The sequence below is a fragment of the Podarcis melisellensis genome, assembly GCF_964234715.1.
Source record: "Podarcis melisellensis genome assembly, chromosome: 14".
NCBI lineage: Eukaryota > Metazoa > Chordata > Lepidosauria > Squamata > Lacertidae > Podarcis > Podarcis melisellensis.
Genome location: NC_138546.1, coordinates 50,133,407 through 50,156,201, shown reverse-complemented (window position 1 = coordinate 50,156,201; position 22,795 = coordinate 50,133,407). Strand labels below are relative to the sequence as shown.

Genomic DNA, 22,795 nt, shown 5'->3' with positions numbered 1-22,795 from the left:
GTTCATGATAAATACCACAACTCACTTTATATTTTGGCCTAATAATTGTGAAGATGAAGTATGATGTATGCTTTGTTTGGTTAGATGCAATCATCTTGAGGGCTGAGGGTCAATATTTTATCGCCACTCAGCGTAACATTAAGCTAAAAATATTCTCCTGCAAACTACATTAGAGAAACCAAAGGAGGGGCAGCAATCAGTAGCAGCAGCAGCTCCCAACAAAATATTAAAAACACAATAAAACATCAAATATTAAAAACTTCCCTTCAGATGTCTTCTAAAAGTCATTGAGTTGTTTATCTCCTTGGCATCTGGTGGGAGGGTGTTTCACAGGGTGGACACCACAACTGAGAAGACCCTCTGCCTGGTTCGCTGTAACTTCACTTTTTGCAGTGGGCCAGAAGGCCCTCAAAGCTGGACCTCAGCGTCCAGGCTGAATGATGGGGGTAGAAACGCTCCTTCAGGTATACAGGGCAGGGGCTGTTTAGGGCTTTAAAAGTCAGCATTAACACTTTGAATTGTGCTCATGCCTTTAGGACCAGCATTATATGGTCCTGGCAGCCACTCCCAGTCTAGCTGCTACATTCTGGAGCAGTTGTAGTTTCCAAGTCACCTTCAAAGGTAGCCCCAGAGCAAGTACCACTCTAGCAAGGCAGGGTGCAGGTAGGTAGGGTCTTAGCCGTCATACCAAGTGGAGCTGGTAGACAGCTGTCCTGGACACAGAATTAACCTGCACCAAAGAACATGGTGGTGAGCTTTTTTAGGGCAGTATCTCATTACTATCATCTGGCAGTTTTAAAATTTCATTTGGTCTAGTTCTTATTTGTATATTTTTAATGTCCATATAAGTATTTTCTGCATTTGGTAAAATATCTGCTGTCTCTTTCCTTCTTTTATTGATATTTTAATACTAGTTTTAACTTATACTATGCAACTGTTTTGATAGTACTTTGGTACCTCGGGTTAAGTACTTAATTTGTTCTGGAGGTCCGTTCTTAACCTGAAACTGTTCTTAACCTGAAGCACTACTTTAGCTAATGAGGCCTCCCGCTGCTGCCGCACCGCTGGGGCACGATTTCTGTTCTCATCCTGAAGAACAGTTCTTAAACTGAGGTACTATTTGCCTACTTCTGGGTTAGCGAAGTCTGTAACCTGAAGCGTATGTAACCCGAGGTACTACTGTATTATGCTAGATATGTTTACTATTTGGAGTGCCCTAAAAGAACTTTAATTCATAATGCACTGATCATATTGTTGTGTGCCTTTGGAATTTCATTCCAAACTACTCCTATTTTCTTGTAAACTAAAACAATAATCTAGATGTATGACAATAACATTCCCTGCTAAAATTTCAACACGCAAGTAGGCAAATCAGCAGGACCTGCATCATTATCAAACTCCAGTGTCTACTTTTAAGTTTATAAACAAAACAAGACTACATTTGCAAAATAAGCAATGTAAATTTGATCAAAGCCCGGGCTTGCTGTTCTCTTCTAGGAAAATGCTCTTTGCACATGTGGCGATTCCCCACTTTGTACACACCAGATGTCTATCTCCTTATGTAAGAAAATCAGGAAGCCTCAGTGCACACAAGAGCTGATGAATGGTAACCATTGTTGCTGAAGTGCATGGCAAGTTACATCAAATTTATTTTCATTCCAGGCACTTTGTTTTGCACCGATTTTCAAATCGAGAAATTGGTTTTGCACCATTTCTAATTCTTTAATAGCACTCTCATAATTTTTATTCAGATTTGTCATGGCCAATGGCTAGTGCAATGAAGTTATTTGGATTGGATTTTCAAATTCAAAGAGTGTGGGAAAGAACTGATGCTTTAGCAATTATTTATCTTTTCTTTTAAAAAACAGAGAGGGTGTGCCTCTCTTAAGATGCTGAGCACATGGTACACAGTAAGAGTTGGGACCACTGGCACTCTGGCTCTTCCCCTCCAAGGCCGCTTCACCTGGTAAGACTTCTATAACCTGGCCTACAGAGAGGCCTTTTAAGTAAACCAGAAGGGCTCTTCTTATGTTAGATACATTAATCTTTATTATTATCAGAGCAGAAGCATTCTTCATCAAGGTCAGGAACGAGCAGTGGCCCATCTCTCAACCAACACCACCCCTCATTGCCAGGCCAGGTCCCTGTTCTCCAGCTTCTAAGCAGAGCTATCTAAAGAAGCCAAGTATGCCTGAGAATCAATCTTGTTATTTATTATGGCTATGACAGATCAACATGGCTATCCACCTGAATCTGGGTATCAATGAGCTACCTAGCTCTCAGTGGATGTGCAAACCCACCAAGGGAAGTGCCCAGTACTAGGAAGCAGATCCATCTGTTTCAGCCTTGTCTTTCCCTGGTATTGCACACTGCCGAGGCCATTAAAATGACAGCCAAGTTTCTGTCCATTAAAGCAGCTGCAGCCAAGTCAAGAAAAGTGCATCACCAACAGTTTTGGCATGAGCTGGCAGTGGCCAGTAAGAAGAGGATGGATGTGAGGGTACTCCTTGAGGTCACTCATTTATCATATTTTTACTCACAGTTTCCCATCACAGAAGCCCTGTGGGGTAGGTTAGGCCAAGAAATTGCAACTTATTCAAGACCACTTAGCAAGATTTACCGTATGAACCTTGGTCTCCATGCAAATTCAACACTCTATCCACTTTAACACACTGGGGTCAGGGTAAGCAACGTAATATTAAGCATTCAAAATCTGGCACATTAGGGCTGAATGAAGAATCCAGGAGAACATATGGTAGCTAACATCAGGAGGAGCCTACACACACTCCCTGCCTACACACCCCTCCCAGCAAATGCAGGTAATTCTGAGCCAAGGTATTAAGCTTGGTTCAAGATAAGGAACCTGGAAGGGTTCGGGAAATTAAAAGGCCTACTCCTGGAACATGTATGGACTCAGGATTGCAAGTGCACTGGCTACGGATGAATCCTGCTACAGCAGACAATCTAAGCAGGAGGTCATGGGTACAAGGACCTCCACAATGGATGTCTGTCTCTTGGGTCCTCTTGTCAGCCAAGGGCAATTGTATTATGGAACTCAAGAGGTGTAGAAACCAACCTGAAGTGGCAAAGGATCATCTGTAATGAAGGATATCTTGAAGTTGCTGCAAACCAGCTTTCCCCACAAATCATACTGACTTGTATTTGTTGCAATGCATTTCCTCACAAAGTTCACTTCATTCACCACAATTTCACCTTTAAAAAGGGGGGGGAAAGCAGATTAAAAGAAGATTCACTCAATGTCTTAATCACAGCAACCTGCAAGGAGAAAATTCACACCCATGAATCTGTGATTTTACGAAGTAATTTTTTGGGGGGAGGGGGAATTAGCTGTGAAGCAAATACTGAATCTCCTTTGTGAGGAGCTTAAGCTTTACTTCAATGTATGTATTGCTTGGGTCATGTATTGCTTGGGTCATAAAGAATTACTAAATAGAACCTATTAATCAAGTAATCCCAATCTGGAGAATAAAAAACTTTATGATACCCAAGTATCTTTACACAGGTATTGGGGAACCTGTGGTCTTCCAGATGTTGGTCTCCAGCTTCTATCAGCCCCAGTCAACGTATTCAATGGTCAGGGATGATGGGAAATGGAGTCCAGCAACACCTAGAAGGCCACAGGTTCCTCATCTCAATCCAATGCAAAATCTGAATTTCAAGATGTTCATCTCCAGTTACTAAAAACTATTTTTCTCTTCTATACACCAAGAGCCCTCCAAATATTTTAAACTGCATCCTCATCATGATATAAAATTTATTTAAATATATACATCATCTTTCAATGGCTGTTTACAATAGCTAATAAAAAAAGGAGAGTTCCTATTCCTTTCACAACACTGTTCCTCTTAGGTCATTCTATAAAGCCTTTCAACCCTTGGATCATTCCATCCCTCTAGACAATCACACCACTTTTAATGGGTTAATTAATCCAGATCTGCAGACTTCAATTTCAAATAAGAGATCATCAGATTTGTTTAGAAATATACTGACAGATACAACCACAAGACCACAGCAGAGTATGCAGAGGTGGCAGTGAAAAGTACTCTGCATTGCTTGCTGCCAGACTAAAGAAAAATGGCTTTTGTGTCTATGCCCCCCCAACAGAAAATGACAATAAGAGACTGGACAGGGGAGTATGGTCATCCTCCATCCTTATTTGCAAGGCTGGGGGAAGATGTTTGATCTTCTATTCAACCATCAAGGCCAAAAAGGTAGAAAGAAGATAGGTCACTTGTTGTCCTACTCTCCCATCCCAAATCTGCATGATCCAGCAAGCGATAAATTGACTTGCAATAACCACTCAAAAAACCCCACCAACCTTATTTATTTGCCAAATAATACAGTTCAGGAGTTTGGCTTCACTAGGGAAAGGTAAGCAGCAAAGCTGGTATTTGCTCTCTATAATGTTTAAAGTGAGCAACAGTGCAGTTTCCTTCACTTTCCTTTTCCGTGGCATAAGCTGTTCTGAGGGCAGAACGACAGTCACTTGTGTGTGACTTGAATAGTCAAAGAGCAGAAACAAGAGACGAGTGCCAAGAAACTAGAAAACAACCCACCCACCACATTACTGTGAAGACATTCACAGATCCATGCTCACTAATCCAGCCAGAGGATTACATCCAAATTACATTCTCTCAAATTTGAGTTACATTTCAAATACTTTTAGAAAACACATGCAACAATTTGATTTCATTAAAAGATTATGTTTAACGTACACCCATGAACACTTTGCTAGCTGGCATCTTGCTCTAATGTCAACTTTCAAAATCTTATACATAGCTTATCCTCAGTTCACTGTATGAAAGTGAGCACTGTATTTTTCTGAAGTGAGGCAGCATAAAATGCTAAAACAGGAAATATCACTATGCAACAGCATGCTATAAAAAGATGAGGAGGGATGGGGGGAGGCCAGAAGAAAAAGCAGAGAGTATGATTTTAGGTTCCAGAAACCAGCCCCAACACTTGGGCTTCCACCTCAATCAAGATTTATTTTATGTTGTCCACCGTTAAGGTTTGTTTATTTTTATTTCAATCTGGTATTTTCAATATATACTACCTCTCTCTCTCTCTCTCTCTCTCTCTCTCTCGTTTGAAATAGAATAAAGTCACCTGCTGAACTGAACATAGCAACTTGTACAGATGGGAAGAATTTGCTGAACAAGGTCCTCAGATGTAGTGCAAATAGGGCAAAGCCAGATGAAGAACCTGGCACCTGTCGTGTGCTCTTGGGCTTGAAATTGAAGAGTAAACTACAGATATATAAATCCTATGCCTTCTCAACATGTTAACAGCTAATAGAAGAATAGTATGAAAGCTTATCGTTTATTAAACAGCAGAGACATAACACTGAAAGTTACTTCACATAGTGAGCACTGAAGCCACGTAAATACTGTACTATGAATGACTGAATGGGACACCTTTAAAAAAACACACCTGATCGTCAACTGTTTGTTGGAGATCCCTTTCCCATGTCTATGTTGCATTGTATTCTGATGTTTTAGGGTTCTGTGTTTAGGTTTTGTTGAGCAAATTGCCAGCAAAATTAACTGGTACCAAAAGCATTGTAATGTAATAAGTCTACTTAATGTGACAAAAACAGGAAGGAAGTCATGTAAGTATCAAAGGGAAATGCAACCAAGAAAGTCAAGTAGGAGCAAAACTCAACAGCTGCATCCTGAACATGGCTTGTCTTTCTGAAAGCTGGGCAAGATTTTCTTTTAGGCTGAAGGGTGGGTACCATATTGCTTGTCATATTAGCAGTATCTGTGCTTTTAAACACGTGCTTATGTTTGCTGTAAAACTTCAAAATCTTTGACTAAGAATTTTTTTTTACTGCACATTTCTACAACTGGATTATTTCTGATGTAAAAGCTCATTTGTTCCAGTACATTTTAGGAATCCAGCACCAATGCATGCACTCAGCTGACATGGGAAATGTCCTAGGATATATTCTGGGGAAAGGATATAGGCACGTGGAAAAATAAGAAGTTGTAGTATTGAATTGGAGGTGGGCCCTGTGATGCCTTCCTGCCACTATCAGAAACGCAGATATCTAAGCTTATCTCCAAATGGCACCTTAAACCTAGGTTGCTGTCACCACAACGGAATGTCGAGGCACTCTTTCTGTGGTGGCATTTACATTATTTATCATCATCATCATCATCATCATTTCTATATTGCTCAATATTTTAAAGAAAACCATCTCAAAGCAGTTTACAACACATTAAAACATCAAATAAAACAATCCAGAATATATCAACCTGTATACCATTACTGCCACAAGACAGCTGTAGCTTGGGGGAGGGCGGGCAAAAAAGTAGTGAGGATCAGAAATAGTGGTTTGCTAAGGCCACCCATGAAGTGAAGTGACTTGAAGTAGGAACTTCCAGCACATCATCCCAGCAAATCATTCAGTCTTACCTCGGGCACAGGACTTCTCTAGGGAAAACTCTCACAATTTCTCCCAGCACCTAGTGCACTTATGGTACAGCAGCAGCAGCAGCTTATAGCATATTTAGATGGATGTAGTTCTCAACCTAGGACTTGCTGATCGAAAGGTCGGCGGTTCGAATCCCTGCTGCGGGGTGCGCTCTCGCTGCTCGGTCCCAGCGCCTGCCAACCTAGCAGTTCGAAAGCACCTCCGGGTGCAAGTAGATAAATAGGGACCGCTTACCAGCGGGAAGGTAAACGGCGTTTCCGTGTGCGGCTCTGGCTCGCCAGAGCAGCAATGTCACGCTGGCCACGTGACCCGGAAGTGTCTCCGGACAGCGCTGGCCCCTGGCCTCTTAAGTGAGATGGGCGCACAACCCCAGAGTCTGTCAAGACTGGCCCGTACGGGCAGGGGTACCTTTACCTTTACCTTTTACTAGTTCTCAACCATATAATGGTTTACACATGCACTGTACATAAACAGATACCCAGAGAGCAAACTAGTATATTAAACTGAAAAAAACCTTGAATAAATTTGCTTTCTGACCTGATTATGGTCTCACAGCATTTTCAGTCACATGAGTTCTTACTGAAGAGTGGAATATTAAAACAGGATGGGTTTGTTAGCATGCACCAAGCATTTATATGTAAATTTCCTCTAATCCATGTTTAAATGAATCTTCTGTTCAGCTTGCTCAGTAGCTATTTTAAAGTTCAAAAGAGAAAAACTGCATTCTGGTGAGATTCTATTTGTAAACTCATGAAGTGCTTTTTGACAAACCTTTAAGGGAATTTTCATGAGCTCTTACAATGTGTTAGTGGTCCCACAAGAGATCTAGAAGTAATTGCATGCTGTTATCTTAACTGTTGCCACCTGTTCAGATTTTATTCAATATCCTTCCCTGTGAATTAATGCTTAAGATGCTGACGCTAATGGCAGATTACATGGGGCTAGGCTCAAAATGAGGTAATTTTATAATTAAGAATGGAAACCAAAGTATTTGGACATTGCAGAAAGAGTAACAGTTTACATTGTTCAGTAGGATCTCTTGATATGATGACTTAATTTTTACAGGAAAGAGAGAGAAGTGATTACGATGGAAGTGATAAGAATGAGCAAAAGAGTAGGGCTTTTCAGATTGGTCACAAAAATTACTTTTTAATATTATGCAATGTTGATCGCTGCCCCAGATAAGTCAAGCATTTCCCACAACACACAACAAACCAGAAGACATACATCAAGCCCCTACTTTGAAGTTATAATGCCATACCCCAATGAGGCACCCACAAGGCTCCCCACTCCCCAACCTTTCCTCTTCCCTCATCCCCTCACCTGCCTAATGGATCAAAACAAGTCAGCAGCCTTTTCTTAGCAGCTCCCATAGTGTGGGATTCCCTCGAAAGAGAGATTAGATTGGCTCCAAGTTTGTTATCCTTCTGCCCGCAAGCTAAGACCTTCCTGCTGCAGACGATGCTGATCACTTGGCTATCAGGCCAAACCCTTTTTCTAATGGGTCTTAATATATTTTAAATACTGTTTTTAACTAGTTTTTTTTAAAATAAATAAAAACTTTGTATCTGATACTACTACTTTAAAATGTTGGAAGCCACCTTGAATTCCAACCTGGGAGAAATGTGGGATATTTTATTTTGTTTATTTATTAAATTTCTATACCACCCTTCATCCTAGGATCACAGCGCAATTTACAACATAAAACCCAAAAATACATAGCATAGTAACAAACAAAAACAATACCCCCCACAGTTTAAAAGGCCACAGATTGTTTTATTAGCCAAATATACACATGATATAAACTCATAGTAAGATTAATAATCATTTTCTAAAATGTCCACTCAGAAAACCAGTTCAAAGCCCCAGAAGGCTTGCTATTACACACACTGTTCTTGATTTTCATGATCATCTTTGTTACCCTGAGAATGTCCTTTAACTGCTTGTCTCCTAAAGCTCTGATCTACATTTGGTTGTGCCAAGTAAGAGCTTGTTCCAGCACAACCAAAGAAGCAAACCATGGCATACACTAACTGGTATCCCAACCTGGTCTGCTATTGACCATTCATTGGCTCAGATGAGAACAAATGCCCCTTTCCAAGCACTTGTAAATTAACCAACCATCATCTGCATGTCATTTAAGGTCAGGATCTCCACTATAAATATGCACAAAGAACCTCTCAGTTCCAAATCCAGACCACAATTAGTTGCATAAAATATGTATGACTCCTCTCATCTGATTGAAGAAAGAGGTTCACAGGTTTAATAGTAGAGAAAGGAAAAGAACCACAATAATCTGAAAATGGGTTCAGTTTCAGTCAAAACTTTTGTTATGGATATTTCCCGTATGTCTATAAAAATGAGTTATATCAAGTATACAATAAATAGGAACATGGGTATTCTCAGATAATTCAGTGATTTGTACTAGTCCAAGCTTAGTTTAGAGATGATAGCTCCTACCTATAATTTTACCCATCTATGCATAAATGCAACCTCCTCTAACAGAGCCTGCATAAAAGTTTTAAGCGTAAGGGGTAGAATGTTAGCACATGAATCATTCCTAACTCAGAACAACCAAAGCAGTCATTGAACTTCCTGCACTGAACCACAAATGTAAGAAATTATTTTAGTGCTTAATATAGAACTAGACACATGCCATGCCAATGCTTCTGAAACTAAATTCTCCTTTAAATGCAAGTGTTTTAATATAAATGTAAAAAATAATAATAATAGCATCACAGAAACCAGGTTTGGGGTGGTTGGAAATATAGCATAACTCAACTGTATACATACTTCTAGAATACTGTGATTTGTGTTTGATGATGCATCTAGCAACTGATGGGGAAGGAATATAAAAAGAGAGAACGTTCTAAATCTGTGCTTTTTAAAAACATACAACACACAAAAACACTACCCAAAACTTACAGCAGTACAACTCCAACTTGGCTTAAAATTTCATGTTTTGGGGTTCAGTGTTTAACGTACAGGAATCCACACTGTTGTTATGAATCTAGCACTACCATCTTGACAATGTGGGAAGAAAAGAGGGGTGAGAGAACAGTAAATAAAGGACATTTCGTTGATCCCACCCACACAACAGAAGGAAGTAGAGTGTGCGAAGAAAGGGTAACAAAAGATGAACATTTATTATCTGAATTTACAAAATGTTGCCTATCAAGACATTCTAACCAATTAACTAAACTACATACATCAGTTGGTTCTGCCCAATTACATTAGCTCTTTGGGAGCAGGAGAACAGAGCATGTTAAATAGGGACAGTGACTAACTCACTTCTGATCAGAACAGTAATACAAGCAAGCAGGGTGCAACTAAACTTGCTGAAGTGTGTCAGCAGCAGAGTTTACATCTTTTCAAGATGTTAGTAAGGGCAGTTGCAGAGTTCTGATAAAATGGGCAAATTTCAGAACATTCATAGATAGAAAGTTAACGAAGTTTATTCTTCAAATATTCTGATTTAGAGATAGAGAATTAAGCATAGAATAAGTAATGGAATGTAGCTAGGACGAAATTAGAAGATCTAGCAGGGAACAATGCTACCTGCCTGCAACCTGAATTAGCTGGTTAACTATGCATTCTGTACACTGGTTGTGAAAGATGAAACATGAAAAATAACTGAGGCCTCTTTTTGGCCAAAGTTTGTTAGGACTTTAGCAATAGCTTTCCCATGGAAATGCCACCCTAAATTTCTGCAGAATTCAATAGAAACCTGTGTTGTTACAAGTCACAGTCAATATGCCTATTTCACTTCTATGCTGTCAGCAATATCAACTCACTGGAGGGTAAGCTCCTACTAACGATGACCAATTAAGTCTCATAACTACTGGTACTTCCTACAACTGGAGGGAAATCCCAAACTTACACTGTATAATTTGCTGTCTGGAAAGTGAGGAGAAAATGGGGTTGAAGCATTAAAAACCTTCCTCATTGCTATGATATTCTTTCTAGTACAGACAAAAATGAAACTTGAACCTTGGGTGTGGTGGGCCAGTTATATCTGACCGACCCCTTCTGGGCCAAATTTGAAAAATTCACCCACCCACCAAGCACTTGACATTACAGGCAACCCCCAATTTGTGTGGGTGTTGCGTTCTGGGTAACTGCATGCTCCGCTCCACACAGCCACTGTTCTCCACCCTTTTCTGGCCACTTCTGCGTCACCGCAATGTTTGTGTGCAGAGTTGCAAGTCAATTGGACACAAGTAAATTGCTTGTTGCCTGTAAAGGTAAAAGGTAAATGACCCCTGAACCAAAGGTGACTATGGGGTTGCAGAGCTCATTTCGCTTCAGGCCAAGGGAGCCAGCGTTTGTCCCGACAGCTTTCCGAAGCTTCAAGGAGGCTTTGCTCTAGGAACACAAAGGGGTTTGAAGTGAAACCTCTGCTAAAATTGAATTTTTCTCCTCCACTGCAGCTAGTTTCACTGCACACTCCTTCAAGATCCTGGAGCAAGGTAAGTTGCATTGCCCATAAAGGGGGGGGGGGGGGAGAACGTGCCATACTCCAACAAGGAAGGGCCTAACAGGCCAACCTGGGATTCAAGGAGGGCCAATGTTACATGCCCACAAGCTGGACGTTCCCCTACCCCTGTTGTAGCTGCATTCAACAGGATAGAGAACTATCGCACAGAGGTGGAACTCCTTTTTTCTCCTCTAACAGGGAAGTAAGACACTGTTGTACTCTGGACGCACTCCCACTATACAGAGAATGCAAAATATTCACTATATATCCTAACAGTATATCAATCTTCAGTCCCCCTACACTTAAATTCTCTATTTTCTGATGTGACATTCTAATTCCTCTTTAGTCAGACTGTCCTTTGCAGAATCAGCTGGCCTCAATAATGACTCATTCTTCAGCCCACATCAGCAACTGCCTCCCATGTTGCTTGCAGTTTTAGAATGTTTCACAAAAATATTCCATGGGTCAAAGCTTCAGTGAAAACACACACCGAAAGTTATGCTGTTATTTTAATTGGAAAACTGAATTCTGATAACTTGGATGTGAGGCACTTTTAAGCTTGTAAGCTAACAGAGGGGGTTGCTTTATCTGTTTGCAATGTATGCTTAAATAATCTGGGAGCAGCTCCCGGGGGGGGGGGGCAGTGTGCTGCCTCCTGTATGATATTTATTTATGTTCTCTGCAGTTCATGACCCGGCAACTATTCCTACCCTTCAAGTAGGTTGAAACAGCAAGTCCGTTGCCAAGTGTGGAGAAATCTCAAATACCAATAAATCATGAAGTGTGGAAAACTAAGCTTTGTGCAACGACTATGGTAGAATGCAGCTGAGCTGTGTGCAGGACAAGCCAGCATCTCTCTGTGCTTCTGACTGATAAAAGAAAGACCCATTGGGCTGTAAACCAAAGTTCAGCACAGAATTAGTCAAATTAAGAGGCCATAGTTACTTTAGATTACTATACCCACAGATGGGGCACTGCCAGTTATCTTTTACAGATTTAATAGTTACATGTTTTATACAGAGTTTTAGACAATTCAGTGGCGGTCCTGGACTGAGTGCATGTCACTGGTGCTGTACAGACAACATAGGAACAACATCATAGGAAGCTGCCTTCAACTGAAGCAGACTACCGGTCCATCTAGCTCAGGACTGTTCAGAACGACAGGCAGCTGCTCTCTACAGTTTCAGAAAGGATGCATTTCCAGCCCTTTCTGCAGACTGAACCTGGGACCATTTACATACAGGTGCTCTACCATGAATTTCTGGCCCCTTCCCACACAATACATGAGCAACAAACACGGACCATTACTCAAGTGCTCTCTTCACCCTTAAGCCCAAGTAAAAAGGAAAATCCATGCTTAGAGGCAAGCTTCATCACTTGCTTTATCAGCATCCAAGTGTGGCAATCAGTTATTGCTTAATCTCACATTAAGTTATAGGACTGGAGAAAAAGTGGAGCTTCACAGTGAGCCTTCTGGGAAATAAATATTCATCTACTCCACATGATAGCAACTGTTAAAAATGTAGGCTGTGTATGGTCGGGGGTGGGAAGAGACAAAGTAGGCAGCCTTCATCTGCATCCCACTTCCCAGTTTGCTTTTTAGGGAAAAGGTTGATCTATTTTTCTCCTCCTCATCCCCTCCGCCCTTCTTGGCTTGCCACCTACCCTTCATCTCTCCTTTCTTTCTTAATGCTGGGGGTGGGAGGGAGCCCCCCAAGCAGCCCCATTCAATATGCTTTTTTTGTGCATCATTATCTTGTGTGGGGATTAAAGGTAAAGATACCCCTGCCCGTACGGGCCAGTCTTGACGGACTCTAGGGTTGTGCGCTCATCTCACTCTATAGGCCGGGAGCCAGCGCTGTCTGCAGACGCTTCCGGGTCACGTGGCCAGCGTGACAAGCTGCATCTGGCGAGCCAGCGCAGCACATGGAACACTGTTTACCTTCCCACTGGTAAGCGGTCCCTATTTATCTACTTGCACCCGGGGGTGCTTTCGAACTGCTAGGTTGGCAGGTGCTGGGACCGAACGACGGGAGCGCACCCCGTCGCGGGGATTCGAACCACCGGCCATGCGATCGGCAAGTCCTAGGCGCTGAGGTTTTACCCACAGCGCCACCCGCATCCTGGTGGGGCTTACTTCCAAGCAAATGCACCCTGTACTGGCTCATGGGACACATGCCTCCATTCCAAGTACAGTGGGATTGGAAGGCACATGCACGTGATGGGGTAGGCAGGGCTCTTAGGGCTGGTATCTTTTTTTTTAACCAATGAACTGCTGGAACTGGTGAAGCCAACAGAGCAAGAGCGATAACTGTGCAGTGCCTCTTGCTCTTGCTGGCTTCCCAGCAAAGCGGGATGGGGGACACAAGGGAGCCCTTACACAGAGCCCCTTCTGTCCCCCATCCCGCTGTGCTGAGAAGCCAGCAGAGCAAGAGCAATAGCTGCACAGCCATGGCTCTGGCTGCGGAGGCATCCCTCAGCTCGCGACTGCAGCTGTAGCCGAGGGATCCCTCTGCCGCCCAGTGCATTCGCTCCATAAGATGCACAGACATTTCCCCTTACTTTTTAAGAGGAAAAAAGTGTGTCTTATGGAGCAAAAATATGGTATAATTAAAGCACGAATCTGGGATATAGAATACCAAAATGATCTTAACCAGTCCTCTAAAATTTATAAATCCTTACATGAACCTCAAAGATCACACCCAGCAAATTACTTAAGTACCCTAAAAGGTAAAGGTAAAGGGACCCCTGACCATTAGGTCCAGTCGTGACCGACTCTGGGGTTGCGGAACTCATCTCGCTTTATTGGCAGACAGAGCCAGCGTACAGCTTCCGGGTCATGTGGCCAGCATGACTAAGCCACTTCTGGCAAACCAGAGCAGCGCACGGAAACACTGTTTTACCTTCCCGCTGGAGCGGTACCTATTTATCTACTTGCACTCTGAAGTGCTTTCGAACTGCTAGGTTGACAGGAGCAGGGACTGAGCAACAGGAGCTCACCCTGTCACGAGGATTCGAACCGCCAACCTTCTGATCGGCAAGTCCTAGGCTCTGTGGTTTAACCCACAGCGCCACCCACGTCCCCACTTAAGTGGCCTGGACAACCCTAAACATCATTGGGCATTTTCCAGAGCCCATTTTAATGTTCTCCCTTCAGCATTATTAGAGAGCAGATATCGCAGCATCCCAACTGAATAATGATTATGCCAATGCAACTCTGATGAGATTGAAACCATTGTGCATGTTCTTCTATACTGCCCTTTGTATCATGATACCTGAAGAGAGCTAATTTTGCCATTATTAAGAAAATTACCTGGCTGCTCTGAAGAAACCTATATTAAATACTTTCTTGCCGACAACTATCTGAGTATCACCAGGCCTGTCACAAAATTCTGTTTTATGGCAACAAGGACAAGATAGTGTGGTGACAGTGATGGCTGATGAATGAGCACTGATTTTAAAAACTTTGGAACACTGATTTTAGTTTGAAGGAGTATTATTTTTTAAGATAAATAAGTTAATAGGGAATTTTTAATTACATCCGCCACTTGATGCTGATGAAGCGTACGTTGCTGCTGTTAATTTTGCTGTCTGGTCTTTGACCACAATAAAGATTGATTGATTGATCAATCAATCAATCAATCAATCAGTTTCTGCATTTATGGATAACAGACTTTAAAGTTGAGGGTATTAAGGCATCCTTCTTTTAACAATATGTACTGAGCTAGATCAGCATCTCTTAAAATCTAGGGGTTGAGTTGTGACTTTTAAATGTGGTTAAAAATTCATTTTAGTACACACTCTGAAAGCCTAACTTATTTACTGAGAGATTCACATAATTTTACGTGTTTTCTGCAATTACCTTTAAGCTAAAACAAATAGGGACTGCAATAGATTCTCTCCTCTTACTGGATGAGTTACATATTTGCTCTATCATTAAGCAGAGGCTGTTAGATCATGAATTTCAAAGACTATCCTATTCAGCCCTCTGTATGCACATCTGCTTACTTAGGTGTGCAGCCTTGTCATGGAAAGCTACCCAACTACTTTTATAATTTAGATACCCCTTTGTATCATAAAGCTTTTTTTGTGAACCCATTCAAACACCCCCCCATTTGTACTGTCTGGAACATTCCAAAAAATACCCTTCCAGAATAGACTTTGCTCTTGTGGTATGAATACACCAGATACAATATACCATATAATTTTGGGTTGCCCTCTCTTCAACATTATTCAGGATATTTAGCCAAAATTTTTAAAGTCAAATTTAAAACTACTTGATTTTACTTTATGGTGGCTACTGAGTCTTTTATATGTCTTATATGTTTAGTATGTCTGGATTACCAATGTTTCATGCATGATTTCTCTCTCTTATGATTTTATTGTCTAAATTATGCCAATAAAGGCTGAATGAATAATTGAATGAATAAAACAAACATATAAAAAGTATTGCTGAATTTTTTAAAAATGCAACTAGACATACTGTTTTAGTGCTCAGGTTGGGGCAAATAGCCTTTTTACCCCAGTTTCTAACACCGAGTAGAAAAGGATCAGATGTCAGAATAAGGAAGAGGTATCTTAAAGATTGACAAACATGTTCCTGCATATACCCATATGGGCCCCAAAACACAGCGAGAGAGAAAATGCTTACCTGGCAAAAGAACTGGCTCCAATTTTTTAAGTCTAGGCTCCGGCGCTATCTTGTCTTCAGTCTGAAACACAATAGTGATAAAAGAGAGATGTAATATACATGAACTAATCTAAATTGCTTGTGGAATCCTAGTCTGAAATACATATTCTAACCTAACCCATAGCTCGCTCTCGTGATATGTGTGTGTGTGTGTGTGTGTATGCGCGCAGAAAGAAGAAAAGAAAAGGACCAAGAGAGACAGCAAATGAAGAGAAGGAGAGAGGATATTAAAGAAAGATAAAAGAAACATAGGTAGCTGCCCTTAGCTCTCAATTTGAGACTGTTATGGCCCAGACATAACTGCCTGTAGCAAATACAGTGCATGACCGCTGCTGTATAAACATAATGCTTCCAGCAAGGCTGGCAACTATCTGCAGTATCAGAACAACTGGCTTCTATGCAAGTGGGTTAATATGGGAAGTCTTATCAACTTTGCATGTGCAACTGCACATGCTGCAACTGTGAGTAACCCTCCTGGACATCTTGCTGCAGCATAAAGCATGCCATGAAGATTTTAAAAAACTTTCTCAGGCATAAGAAGAAGGTGTAAGCCCTTTGGAACAGCCTTACTTTTACTGGGATTTTTTGGCATGCTGTTTTTAGTCACATGTTCTATTTCTTTGCATTTTCTTCCACAGTTCTTACAAGGATTTTAAAAAATCTATCTTTTAAAAAAGCTTAATTCCAAAACTGAGTAAAAATCTAAGCAAATGCATTTCAATTGTGCTTGGCCAAAAGGAAAACAAATCATTTTGATTAGCAATACGATGGAGAAAAGAAGAAGCTTTATGTCAAGAAGTGGGACAGATTTTTTTTTTAAAAAAAGTAATTACGATGGTTAACCTTGATCCAGGAATGGGTAATTGGCAGGATTCAATTTTTGTGATATCAGGGGAGAGTTTTCATCAAAAGCTCTGCCACAGCAACATGGTGTTGTCGCATGGTGCAAAATTAGAAACAATATTCCACAAGATCTATCATCTGCCAAGAAGAGATGGCATCATGAGAGTGAGTTCCAGGGAATGTCATTGCTATGTGTACCATACAATTCAGAGGCATCATGCAACTGAATGCCATTTGCGGGGAAACAATAGAAAAAGAGAGCTATTGCCTTCATGCTCTTGGGGGGGGGGCGCTTCCCAGATCATCTGGTTGAACTAAGTTGAACTACATTGGCTTTTTTTCTGATGCAACAGAACTCAGGTGACAGAGGCAGATGAAGCACACTGCCAGGCCCCTCTCTATGTGGTGGAAGCAAGGGAGGGAACATCCCCTCCCTGTTGAAGACTTTTGTTCACTCCTAAGGGTGGGAAAGTAGGTAAGCAGGTTTGACAGACATATGTGTCAGCTTTTCTTTTTCCATTCATTTTCTGGTTGTGTCCATCCATGCATGTATGAAACAGGACTCACCCTATTTAAAAATGAGCAACCCCCACCCCAAGGGTTTTTACTTTACTCACCAATTTATCTGATGTCACAGTGAAAAAATAGTAACTTCTCCCAGCCCTTTAATTTCACTAACCAACACCTTTTTGCTTCAGGAAGTCAACTTTTAAGTTTAATGGCAAATCATTTTTGAAAGCAGGGTATTTCACATTTGCTAAAAAGCTCCTGTTTAAAATACAGTTTAAAATTGGTTGTATCAGAGTTAGATGTACCAAAAAAATTAACCTCAGATCTCTCAGTAACATGAATCAAGTAGCATTTTAACTTTAATCCTTCAAACAGGAATTTTAAAAAGAAAAAAAATCAGGCTGGTTTTTTATATAATAATAATAATAAATAAGAAAATAATAATGATAATTTACTATTATTATTATTATTATTATTATTATTATTATTATTCAGCAGCAGCAGCCAATCTGACTGGGTTGCCCCAGCCCCACCCAACAAAAAAATAGTAAAGCACAATACAACATCACACTAAAGACTTCCCTGAACAGGGCTGCTTTCAGATGTCTTTTAAAAAATCACATAACTGTGTATCTGTTTTGACATCTAGTGGGAAGATGGGAGCGACTACCAAAAAAGCCTCTGGCCTGGTTCAATGTAACCTCACCTCTCACTTCAGAGCTGGATCTCAGTGTCCAGGCTGAAGTTCGTTTAACAAACAGCTAAATTTAAAAATAAGTAAGAAATACAAGATACAAGCAATGTTATACTCAAATTGTTGTACTTTGAAGGCAATTTAAAGTAGCTCCAGGGTGGATATTTTTTTGTCTTGCTACAGTTTGTGCCTTCAGCACTTAACAGGTGCAGGTTTTATTAAACTTCAAGATACTGTGATATAAAATTGTGTACCTGTTGAGCTATTAACAGCAAGTAGTTGCTAACAGCAAAGAATGTCTAATGATAAAAGGGTGATTAAAGTAATCCCTATAAACATATTAGCCATTCCTCCAAGTTATGAACTGGACATTTAGAAGCAGGGATAGTCTGAGGAGAGCCAGACAACTCTATTTCTTGTTGTAACACTGAAATACAAATTTTGCCAAGTATATAGAAGGCCACATATTTAAACTAGTTGCCAAATAATGGGGAAAGGGAAGTATGCAAAGAGGCATTATACACAAAAAGAGGTGACAAACAATCATAGAAGTGTAGAGCTGCAAGGTACCCCAAAGGTCATCAAGTCCAACCCCCTGCAATGCAGGAATCTCAGCTAAAGCATCCATGACAGATGGCCAGCCAACCTCTGCTTAAAAACCTCCAAGGAAGGAGAGTCCACAACCTCCCTCGGGAATCTGTTCCACTGTCAAACAGCTCTTAACTAACAGAATTCCCCCCCCAATAGATTTAGTCGGAATCTCCTTTCTTGCAACTTTAAGCCATTGGTTTGGGCCCTACCCTCCAGAGCAGAAGAAAACAAGCTTCTTCCCACTTCCATGTGACAGCCCTTGAGATATCTGAAGATGGCTATTGTATCTCCTCTCAGTCTCCTCTTTTCCAGGCTAAACACACCCAGCTCCTTCAAGCTCTCCTCGTATTGCTTAGTTTCCAGACCCTTGATTATCTTGGTCACCCTCCTCTGCACATGTTTGAGCTTGTCAATATCCTTCTTAAATTGTGGTGCCCAGAATTGGACACAGTATTCCAGGTGTGGTCTGACCAAGGCAGAATAGAGTGGTACTATTACTTACCTTGTTCTGGACACTATAATTCTGTTTATGCAGTCTAGAACAGCATTAGCTTTTTTGCTGCTGCATCACACTGCAGTCCACCAAGACCCCTAGATACTTTTCACATGTACTACTAACAAGACAGGTGTCTCCCATCTTATATTTGTGCAGCTGGTTCTTCCTGCCCAAGAGCTGAACCTGACATTTGTTCCTATTGAAATTTATTTTGTTAGTGTCACCTCTCCAATCTGTTAAGGTCATTCTGAATCCTGATTCTGTCTTCTGTGGCATTAGCTCCCCCATCCCAATTTGATGTCATCTGAAAATTTGATGAACATCCCCTCAGTTCCTTCATTCAAGTCGTTTATAAAGATGTTGAACAGAACCCTGTTGGCACCCCACTTGTCACTTTTTCCAGGGTGATGAGGAACCATTAATGAGTCCTCTTTGGGTTTGGTCAATCAACCAGCTACAAATCCACCTAACAGTTACCTTGTTCAATCCTCATTTTACCAGCTTCCTCACAAAAAATATATAATAGTAAAAGCCTTACTGAAATCAAGATACAATATTTCCACAGCATTTCCCTGATCCACCAAGCTTGTAATTCCATCAAAGAAAAGAAGGGGGAAAAAGAAATGAGATTCGTCTAACATGACTTGTTTTTGAGAAACTCATGCTGGGTCTTAAAGACTCATTTTCTATGTGCTCACAGATTGACTGTTGAATTATAGGTTCTAGGACCTTTCCTAGAATCGATGTCAAGCTCACTAGTTACTGGGTTTCCCCCCGCCCTTTTGAAGAGAGGGACAACACCTCCAGTCTGCAGGGACATCACTTCTTTTCCAAGAATTCTCAAAGATTAAAGTCTGTGTTCATTCTGAGCTTCAGTCTGCCTGACCTTCACCCTGCAACTGTTGGCTCCTTGTCAGTGCTCAAAATTAGCCAGACACCAGGCGCATTTTGCACCTGGCTATTGGCCACTTGCAACCAAGTGAAGATGCCTGGGTGCCAGAATGGCACCTGACATCTCTACCATCTGGAGGTGCATGTCTAGGGATCATTGGATCTTGACTGTTTTCACACCATATCCTGTAGAATTCTATCTGTTATATTTTACATGCACAATCAGAATGAATTTCATGAACCAAAATGCTTTTTCTGTAAAGCCTGAGCAAGAGCAGTGAACAACAGTATAGTCAATTGTTGTAGCTTGTCTTCACTTACCCCACCCCACAGCCCTGCTCAAAGTTGTGAAGAATATTCTTACATTGTGAATGGGATTGTCACCATTAAGAAAAAGAGGTGGGAATATATGTGGACTGTCCCTGGATAAAGTGATTTTTCTGCTTTCAGTTTTCAAAGTTCTTAACCTAGCTCAAGGTTGTCATCTGAACTAGTCAGATGTTTAACTGATAATCAAGCACAGTCAGTGCATTATTTGAAAAACAAGACTTTAGAGCCGTCCTGCTCAAAAATTGCAACTAGACATCCCATTTTGGCGACTGTAACCTTAGTTTAAGGAGCCATTTGGCTGCTGTCCCATTTCACTAACTACAGGAGCAAAATTGGAGCTTTACAAAAGAGAAAGAAGTTAGTTGTGAGTTTTAAGGAATGTGTTATTCTGCCACTTTCATGGGGATGATACAGAACCAACAAGCCTATTCTTCCAAATTTGGCATGATTATAGTACTGTATTGCTTGAAATAAGAGTCATCCATCAAGCTCCATATATATTTCTGAAACATTGTATTTAAAATTATTAGCACAATTGTTCTTAGAATCTCCACAGCCCACTTTCTGGGAAAGTGGGACTGTGATACAGTGGTACTTCGGTTTAAGAACAGTCCAGTTTAAGAACGATTTGGTTTACGAACTCTGCAAAACCGCAAATAGTGTCTTGGTTTGAGAACGTTACCTCTGTCTAAGAACGGAATCCGAACGGTGGAAGGGCACCGGCGGCGAGAGGCCTCATCAGGGAAAGCGTGCCTTGGTTTAAGAATGTTTTCAGTTTAAGAACGGACTTCTGGAACGATTAAGTTTGTAAACCGAGGTACCACTGTACTCTGATCCTTCAGGCTATTAACAAACAAGCCCACACAGACTGAACACAATGGAGCTTGCTTCTGAGGAAACAGTAAAACAAACTGCATGCCTCACACATGGCCATTCTATGCATGCCTATGCAGACTCAAACCCCAACGGGGCTTATTCCAAGAAGAGGTATGTGTAGGATAGCATTCTTTACCAGGGCATAAGAAAGCAATCCTAAACATGTTAATGCAAAAGTCAATCCCACAAGACTGCAAGCTGGTTTCCTAGACACACTTTCCTCAAAAGTTAAGTTGCACTAAGGGAAAGGAGGGAAGAGGGCTCATTGCAAAGTAATGCATTAGGACTGCAAGGTGACAGCCCTGCTCCAGGACATGTTTTCCCAGAAATCAGCCCATGGAGTTGACTTGCTGCCAAGGAAGCTTCCATAGTGCAGAGAATGCTGCTGCACTGGAGCACCTGCTACATTTCAGAGTGCGGATGTTTAGCTAAGCAACTTCTGCAGTTGTTTATTGTTGTTGTTGTTGTTGTTGTTATTAAACTTGTGTATTACTCAGTGTTTCCTCAAGTCCCACCAAGCAAAGACAGGAGCGGGTGACTTCAGCTGTAAAAAAACAAACCAAATCATGATACCCACTGAAAGAAGTCCCACTGAGCTCAGTGCGAATTGCACTTATTGTTATTATTTATTTCCCATCCTCCACTCCAAGGTCCCAGAGCGAGCGACGACATCGAAACACGCGCATGCATGAATCTAGGCTCCCTACTATCATCGCTGTCATTTCTTGGATTTGCAGACGGTCCGTCATCCGCTTAGGACCCCCCCCCCCCCGCGCAAGACACAAGGGCTGCGCTGTTCTATTAGGGGCCCCTCGGAGGTGGAGGGGGCGCCCTCGCTCCTGCCCCAGACTCGCGGGGAGCCCCGCGCGCAGCAGCAGGAGGGCGAGGGCGGCGGCGGCGGCGGCTCCCTCCAGCTCAAGCCGGAGCTCGAAAGGGGCTTCCTCGCACCTCAGACCCGAAGTGACTTCGGAGGGGGAACAGACGCCGCCGCCCGGGCGCGCGCGCCTTACCTGAGGCAAGAGGTAGGACTTGAAGGTGGCCTTGGGGGGCTTGAGAGGAAACATGACCGCGGCGGCGGCGACTCCCGAGCCAGGCCGACCCCGCTCGCCCCTCGCTGGCTCCTTCTCCCTCGGAGCTCCGGGCTCGCCTCTCGGCCCCACCTCACGCCCGCGGCGGCGGCGGCGGCGGCTACTACGCCGGAGAAGCCACGCCCCCGACGTCACGCGCTCGCGCTCCCTCCGCGGCCGTCGTCGCGTCGGCTGCCGCTGCTTGCTCCTCCCTCCCTCCTGACCCCGCCTCCGCCATCCTCACGCCGCGCTGAAGGTTACCAAGGCGGGAGTTAGGGGCTCCGGCGCCCCGCCCCGGAAGGGGAGGAGCCGCAGCCCACGGGGAAGGCCAATGGCACGAGCCAGACGCCGCGGGGCGGGGCGTGACGGGGGAGGGGGGCAGCCGCTTCTTCCTCTCCCACCCCGCCCTCCCTCGCCTCTCGTCTCCTAGCAACGCTCGTGGTGAAGGGAGGGAGGTGTCGGGCGGTGGGGCCGCTCCGCGAGAACGGAGGCTTCTCTCCCCCCCCCCCGGGCTCGGCCAGCGGCCATTCCAGGAGGCGCCGCAAAAGGCGTTGCGGAGTCAGCCTGGCCGTTGGAGGGCTTCCTTTTCATTTTTTTTTTAATTAAAAGCAAACATTTATTGAATAAAATAATCGGGAGGTTGAAAAAACCTTTTCAATCAAGGAAAGCATTGCTAAGGCACACATGCATTGAATTTCGGGGGGTTTTTTTTATTTTCAACTATTTTAATTTTTAGAGCAAAAAATTGTTGAACCAAATAATCATAAGGGTTTTATATTTTCCATTATTTCATTTTTATAGGCAAACATTTATTGAATTAAATGATCGTAAAAGACATTTTTATTCATCAAAGAAATTGAACCTTAACAA

The 22,795-nt window shown here is 42.3% G+C and overlaps 1 protein-coding gene across 2 annotated transcripts in view; it reads right to left on the bottom strand.

The window, feature by feature from the left end:
- Positions 1-22,038, bottom strand: part of MTMR10 (myotubularin related protein 10) — a 55,921-nt gene extending 33,883 nt beyond the window's left edge. For both annotated transcript variants that reach the window (XM_081887645.1, XM_081887646.1), the window contains exons 1-3: positions 21,869-22,038; positions 15,589-15,649; positions 3,077-3,213 (exon numbers count right to left, since the gene is read on the bottom strand). In XM_081887645.1, the coding sequence (XP_081743771.1) occupies positions 3,077-3,213; positions 15,589-15,649; positions 21,869-21,922 (252 nt within the window). In that variant the 5' untranslated portion in view covers positions 21,923-22,038. The remainder of the gene's footprint in view (positions 1-3,076; positions 3,214-15,588; positions 15,650-21,868) is intronic.
- Between the last annotated feature and the right edge of the window lie 757 nt (positions 22,039-22,795).